The sequence below is a fragment of the Microtus pennsylvanicus genome, chromosome 6 (assembly GCF_037038515.1).
Source record: "Microtus pennsylvanicus isolate mMicPen1 chromosome 6, mMicPen1.hap1, whole genome shotgun sequence".
NCBI lineage: Eukaryota > Metazoa > Chordata > Mammalia > Rodentia > Cricetidae > Microtus > Microtus pennsylvanicus.
Window position 1 is genome coordinate 39,001,926 of NC_134584.1, and position 7,935 is coordinate 39,009,860.

Below are 7,935 nucleotides of genomic sequence, written 5' to 3' on the forward strand. Positions count from 1 at the left end.
AAAAAAAAAAAAAAACCAAAAACAAAAAAAAACTTCTGAAAACATATGTATACAAGTACCATCACATGGACTGATTAGGTTGTATTAAAAATGAATATGCATTATGTAACAATGATTAAAAAGAGGCCATAAATTTGAAAGGGAGCAATATGGGGGTAGTACATGGGAGGATTTGAGGGAGGAAAAGGAAAGGGGAAATGATGTAATTATAATTCCAAAAAAATTTAAAAACATAATTGGAGGAAACTGGAAACTAAGAAAAAAAAGTTGTGTTTTTATGGCAAGAGAATAAATAAGGAGCAAGAAGAAACAGTAACTTCTCTAGATTTTGGGTATGCTGAGTCTGAGCTATTTTGTTACATTCAAGGAAACAATTAGAAAACATTGGACTGCTACCTTACCTACACAAAAGGGTAGCATTTACTAAAGACTTGTACTCTCCCTTCTAAACCCTAAAAGCTCAGCTGCCTTAATTGGCAGTGTCTCCACAGGGTTGTGTTTGTGGGTTATATAAAGCATGACTTTCAGCTGCATTCACATAGTAAATTACTGTGTGTCAACTTTTGAGGCGACCTTATACAGCCTAGTTTTGCATGGCCCTTAGGTCTCATTTTTCTATATGTATTGTGACATGAAAAACATTGACCTGTAATCTGGTTTACTTATAACCATTTATTTAAAGAAGAGTAACTTAACAAGTAATATTTCAGAAAATAAATCTGAGCAATAGCAAGTATTCATAAAAAATGAGATTAGAATCGAATTTGTGCTTTAGGTTTATGTTTCAATCCCTCCTCCTTCCTCCCTGCTTCCGTCTCATGAGACAGGATCTCATATAGCCCAGACTGGCCTTAAGCTCGCTGTGTAGCTAGAGATGATGCTGCCTCTACCTCGTGAGTGCTGAGATTGCAGGCATGCACCACCACAACCTGGTGTATACGTGGTGCTGCTAATCAAACCCAGGGCTTTGGACATGCTAAGGAGCCCTCTACCAGTTGAGATCCATCCCCCGTCCTCTACAGTTCACTGAAACTTCCTGAGTTCATAGTTTGGCACAGATGTTTTTGTTAGTAATTGTATATTTTAAAAGTCTTAACATTTTATCCTGGTCTTTGAGAATAATACTTGGGTAGCATAAGTAACCATCTTACCAGTCTTTGTGTTGCTGTGAGTTACATTCACAGGACTGAAACACCATGAGCACAAATGGACAAGGATAAGCTAAGGAGTAATATTTTCTCTTTTAAGGTTGGCTGGGGAGTTTTTAAAGTCAAATTATTTGTTTGTTGCTGTTGGACAAGTGGGAGGAGCTTGCAGAGATGTTCAGCAGACCATTCTTCAAATTGGCCAATATTCAAAAAGAGAAAAACTTGTTGAGATCCTACGAAACATAGGTACCTTATTTTAATATAATTATTTTGTTGCGATTTTGAATTTTAAAATATTATTTTTTTAAATCACCATTTTGTATAATAATTTTAATAAATATTTTTCTGTGAATACTTTATAGATGACTATGACTTAGTTTGTATTATAAATTGTATAAAAGTATTCCTTTATGTCATATAAGTTGAATATAGAAGGTATTTGAGACTTAGTTTACCAGTACTTGGCTAAAAAGTATTTCAACAGAAGTGTGTGTGTGTGTGTGTGTGTGTATTTTAGAAAACTAGAAAGGTTTTAAGGTAACACATGTTTTTAGCACTGTTACTATGTTGAAAGCTAATTCTTCAGTCTGTACATGTAAACAGCTCTGGGACCCCAGCTTTCATGAAGGTCAGGCAGGTGGTATGTGAGTTCAAGACCACCATGGCCTAATAGCAAGACCCAGTTTTCAAAGAAAAAACAATGTGAACTCTTGCTGATTTTGTGTTTCTGGTTCCTCATTTCTTGCCCATTAAAGAGTCTTCTCATATTCATGAAGTTAAAAGTGTTTCAGGGCTGGAGGGGACTTGAGAATCAAATTCTGTCCTTCATAATACCCATGAAAATAATTTCTCTGTCTTCCTCCAAATTATTTTTGTTCATAAATTTTGTTTTGTGTTTGCTTGAAGTAGCTTTGTTATGAGACTGAAAATAACTGGCATGATCATCTTGTAGTGTGTTTATGTACTATCCCTCCACCCTTATTCTCCTAGTTTAATGATTCTTGTTCAGCTGGAATGTCAGTTTTGAGACAGCGGGATGAGAAGTCAGTTGTAATAATGAGCAATGTTTTTTAAATAGTTATTTACATATGTGTGTGTACATGTGTTTACACAACATGCAATGGAGAATGTATGAGGGTCAGAAAACTTCTTGTAGGAATTGGTTCTCTTCCACAGTATTCCAGATCAGACTCAAGCTCTCAGAATCAGTGCCAAACACCTTGACTGAGCTGTCCTGTAGTCCCGGAGAGATAGTATGCTCCCTAGCACTGTCTACTGTTTTAGGTTACTTGAAGTTTTTTAGAATGCTTTTCAATATAGTATACTTATAAATATTGTTCATTAATGACTCAGTGTAGCTTAATGAAGAGTTACATGTTCATAACTTAATCATGAAGGAATATTTTATCTTATTTGATACATGTTTATATAATATTAACCTTGTTTAAGAGGAAAAATACAGTACTTTTAAAAACCAAAATAAATAAATCATTTTCATGAAAGATTTCACTTAATTATGAAAACTTAGCTCAAAATGTTCACAGCTACCTGAAAAGTGTTAGGAAGTTAACTTTTTTACTTTCTTGGAATTTTAGGGATATTTCAATGACATTTTTCTACTTTATTCATCTTTATAAGAAGTTAACTTTTTTACTTTCTTGGAATTTTAGGGATATTTCAATGGCATTTTTCTACTTTATTCATCTTTATAAACCAGTCAGAATAGAGCTTTTTTTTTTTTAGGAGACTTGTATTAATACTCCCATTGGGCACTAACTCAGTGATTTCAGAATGATAAAGCCCTTTCTGAATTATAAATGCACACAGAGCTTATATCTTCAGTTTTGCTACTTCAGTTGCAGGATAAGAGTTAACATAGAAGTACAGATTTTAGCAATCTGGGTGCATGGCTCATTTGATAAAGTGCCCTTGCCCACTCCACATTATTTTTTGAGGCAGGATCTCACTGAACCTGGAGCTTACTTAACCTCTTTGGCTAGACTGGCTGGCTAGAGATCCCAAGTGATCATCCTGCTGTCTTCATCTCCCCTATGCTGAGGTACAGGCATATACTGTTGTGCCTAGTGTTTTACATGGATGCTGGGGATCTGAGCTCAGCTTACATCATGCCTGCGTGACTGGCACTTTACCAACTGAGTCATCTTCCCAATCCCAAAACAGGTTTTTAAAATAGCAGCCTTGTTTTATTAGTTAATGGTAATTTTATTCTTCCAGTTGCTTAGATGCAAAAGTAATTTCTTATTTCTTTCCATAATTATACTTCTGATATTATAGCAAAATCCTCTTGGTTCTTCTATCATACGTGTCTGGGTATAGTGGTGCATGCTTAAAATCTCAGCACTCGGGTGGCTGAGACAGGAGGATTGAGGGGTTGAGGCCAGCCTGGGATACATAGTAAGGTCTTGTCTTAACCAGACACGCATGCATCGGTATACATGCGTATATTCCTTTAACTACTAAGTTAAAGGTCACAGCACATCTCTGTTCAAAATGTGATGTCCTCCATTACTTCTTTGACATATCCTGTCTTTCCCTTGTTCACTGTCCTCCAACCATGCTTTGTTCGTTATTCTACTTCAAATACCCAGCCACAGTTCTGCCTTAGTGCTTTTGTGCTTGCTGTTACCTCTGCTCAGAATACCCAGGACACAGTGGAACCTGTTGCCTGTTTTTCTCTTTTAGGTCTAATTATTATGTATGCGAGTGTTTTGCCTGCATATATTTATATGTACTATGTACACGTCTTGATATTTGTTGAGGTCAGAAGAGGGCTTGATCTCCTGGAACTGGATTAGGGGTGATTGTAATCTACCATATGTGTGCTGGGAACAGACCAGCATGTGCCTTTACCCACTGAACCATCCTCCAGCTCCTCTTTTTTATTTTTGTTGTTTGTATCATGAGAAAGTGTTTCAGAACCTTTATACTTACTTTCCCCTCTGTTTTATAATGTTCTTTCTCTGAGAATCTGCATAGTTCACTATCAGTAGTTCTATCCTTGCTCAGATACCATCTGTTTTGTTTAAAGCTGTGGTGGTTTGAACAAGATTGGCCCCCATAGGCTCATACATTTGAAGTATTAGTCACCAGGGAGTGGCATTATTTGAGAAGAAGTAGGAAGTAATTCCTTGTTGGAAGAAGTGTATATCCCTAGGGGCTGGGATTTGACGTTTTAAAAGCCAGTTCCAGGCCCAGCCTCTCTTTGCCTGCCAATCAGGATGTAGCTCTCATCTACTGCTCCAGTGCTAAATGTGGCCATGCTCCTGCCATTATAATGAATTAATCCTCAGAGACACATTGTAAGCAAACCCTGAATTAAATCTTCTTTTATAAGTATTGCCTTGGTCATGGTGTCTCTTCACAGCAATAGAGCAGCAGCTAGAACAGAAGTAAACTGTAGATCTTACTCTTTTTGCTGATGGTTTTAGGATTTAATATGTATTACTATGTGCCCACAATGATAGCAGGAACTTTATTTTTTTCCCCAATATCTAGAATGGTGACAGCTAGCCGCTAAATAGTTGTCATAAAGTGAGCTGACAGGGAGGTAGGGAAGAGTGATCATGAGAAGAAAGATTCTTTCTTCTATTAAGGCTATAACTCTCTTACCATCTTTCTTTTTCAGCATTTTGTAGAGTTACCCCTGTATAGAATAATCTGTGCCAGTTAAATACTTTAATCTTGCAAGTAAATACTTTTTAATGAGTTAAGCCTCGGGAAAAGGCCAACCTTTAACTGTATTGTGTTCTGGAAATGAAGGGTTTGAAATAAGAGATGGCATTGGCACATAGATGTTAGAGTTTAGTTGCCCAGGGTCAGATGTCATTAGTGTAAATGCCGTCACCCCTCTGGGCATAGTGAAAGAGTGAATTTATTTGTGGAAGTAATAGGCATTTATAGAGTACGAAATGGAAAAGCAAAAGTGAACAAGACAAACTTGAAATTATTAAGAGATGGCAGGCAGTTATTTGTATTTGCTTAAGAAAACACACCTTTTTAAAATCCCTCTAATAGGAAAACAGTTGTCTCTTTCCTTGGCAAACATTCGTTGAGGAAACACTCTTTCTGTACTCTAGCAGTACAGCGGTGGCTGAGACAAAGTTTCTTGCTCTAATCTGCCTCTTTAAATTTTGTAGTTTGGATATTAATAATTTTGTGGTTTTATTAGGTGATGAAAGAACTATGGTTTTTGTTGACACCAAGAAAAAAGCAGATTTCATTGCAACTTTTCTTTGTCAAGAAAAAATATCAACTACAAGTATTCATGGGTGAGTACATTATTCTTCATTTTTTGAAATTGTATTAGTATTCTTGTGTGTGTGTCAGTATTTTTTGGAATTGGTTCTCTTCTTAAATATGAGTTTCAGAGATAGAATTCAATTTATTAGGCTTGGAGAAAAGCATCTTTACTGGATGTTTCCTTGGCCCTTTAATCTTTGTTTTTATAGAAACTAAGTAGTAGATACAGGCAAACTGAAAGTCTGCCTTAAACTCTTCATGAATGGGAACTTGTCAAGAGTGGTCCATAGGTCTCTGGCTCTTAAATGTAGATTTTTCTTATGCTTAATCTAATCTCTGACCTTTCTTTTTGCAGTTGGAGTGCTAAAAAAAAAAGTACATTAACACAACTTTATTGATACTTTATTAGAAGATTTAAAATAATTTTTGAATATGTAGAATTCTGGAGTTGTACTTTAAGAATATTTTTTGAGCAATAATTCTAACCAAGTAGATTAAATATACTCTTATGCTAAGATTAGAAATTACTTTTCAGTTACTGGGATTTATATTCTGGTCCTTTTAGCTGTCTCCTACTCCATCTGCTAATGGGGTGGCTGTTACAGCTAAAGACTGAGGATAAATTGGTGGCTTGATGGTTTATTATAGTACTTGGTGCATGCATAGTGGGCATTAATATTATGTGCTGTCATTTTTACTTTTTGAAATAATGCTGCTTGATGAACTTCCTCAAAAGTGACTCTAATGCAAAATTCTTTTTTTAAAAGTGATCGGGAACAGAGGGAGAGAGAGCAAGCTCTTGGAGATTTTCGATGTGGAAAGTGCCCAGTTCTTGTTGCTACTTCAGTAGCTGCCAGAGGGCTTGATATTGAAAATGTTCAACATGTTATTAATTTTGATCTTCCTTCTACCATTGATGAATATGTTCATCGAATTGGACGTACTGGGCGTTGTGGAAATACTGGCAGAGCAATTTCTTTTTTCGATACAGAATCTGATAATCATTTAGCACAGCCTCTCGTTAAAGTACTATCAGATGTAAGTCTAAACAGTTTAACTTTAAATACTTAAAATGGAGTAGTTCTTTGTTGTTTTACAATTTTTGAGATTTCATGTTGCATAAGAAGTTTTTATTTTCTCAAGGCTCAACAGGATGTTCCTGCTTGGCTAGAAGAAATTGCCTTTAGTACATATGTACCTCCTGGCTTCAGTAATAGCACAAGAGGAACTGTGTTTGCATCTGTTGACACGAGGAAGGTTAGTTGAGAAATGTTAAGAAATGGGTATCTAATTGCCCTTTGAAAATGTGCTTGATTCTATGAGGCAATACTATTCAGTAATTAAAGCTATCATTTTAATTATCTATGTCATTTATAACATATGTATGTATGTGAGGTTTATAGTTGAACACCCCAGTTCCTTTTTGCTGGTATTTGTTGGGATCTTCTAAACTTTCTAAAGAATTCTTTGATTTTGACCATATTATTAAGACAAGATGCAATGGGGGCTGGAGAGATGGCTCAGTGGTTAAGAGCATCGCCTCCTTTTCCAAAGGTCCTGAGTTCAGTTCCCAGCAACCACATGGTGGCTCACAACCATCTGTAATGAGGTCTGGTGCCCTCTTCTGGCCTGCAGACATACACACAGACAGAATATTGTATACATAATAAATAAATAAATATTAAAAAAAGACAAGATGCAAGGGCAAGGGTGCTATAAGTCTTAATGGCATGCCAAGTTTTTTTATTTTTTCTTTGCAGTAAATTTTGGTGTAGAGAAGTGCTCTTAATAAACATTTATACTTGAAGTTTAATATTAAATTTTTCTGCTCTCTAAAACTTAGGAACTTGAAAAATCTTTTTTCTTGAGTTATTTTGTACAATTTAGACTTTACACATTTATATGGGCCTTTTATCAAGAGAATCATTTTATAAGAAAGTCATTGCATGCTTGGGATAGACAAGGTAGAAAGTGAGTCTCTGCTATTAGTCCAGACAATGTAATATTAAGACTGCCATAACTTGTCTCTTTCACTTTCTTTTCTTTTTTTAAAAAAAGAATTACCAGGGCAAGAACACTTTGAATACAGAGGGGATTTCTTCTTCACAAGCTCCCAATCCAGTGGATGACGAGTCATGGGATTAAAGCAAACAAACATACTTCAAGTCTGATAGTTCTGATGCAGCGAAGAAAGCAGTTTTTATTTTAAAAATTTAACAGAAGTGTGAAACCTGATATTCTTATATCTCCTGTTCTTCTGTTCTTACTCCCAACCCTTAAAATAACCAACTTCATTGACTAGTTATGTGAGATGCTGAAAGTTACAACATTGCAGTTACTGATATAAATGGTATTAACTAGAAATATTAAAGCATTGTAAATGTTTTTGTTATTTCTAGCATATTCAGAAAGTTAAGACATGTTTCATGTCCAAGTGCTAAATCTTAGTACAGTGTTTATGATCCTATAAAACAAGCAATAGGATATGATGTATAATTATTGGGTCTAATTTCTACTTGATCCTTTA

At 35.5% G+C, this 7,935-nt stretch overlaps 1 protein-coding gene across 5 annotated transcripts in view; it reads left to right on the forward strand.

Moving 5' to 3' along the window:
- Ddx4 (DEAD-box helicase 4) overlaps positions 1–7,553 on the forward strand; it is a 46,321-nt gene extending 38,768 nt beyond the window's left edge. For 3 of the 5 annotated variants that reach the window (XM_075977826.1, XM_075977829.1, XM_075977828.1), the window contains 5 exons: positions 1,249–1,394; positions 5,338–5,437; positions 6,176–6,446; positions 6,552–6,665; positions 7,476–7,553. In XM_075977826.1, the coding sequence (XP_075833941.1) occupies positions 1,249–1,394; positions 5,338–5,437; positions 6,176–6,446; positions 6,552–6,665; positions 7,476–7,553 (709 nt within the window). Of the gene's footprint in view, positions 1–1,248; positions 1,395–5,337; positions 5,438–6,175; positions 6,447–6,551; positions 6,666–7,466 lie in introns of all 5 variants that reach the window. The other 2 variants (XM_075977825.1, XM_075977827.1) reach the window with 1 other exon arrangement.
- Positions 7,554–7,935: the final 382 nt, after the last annotated feature.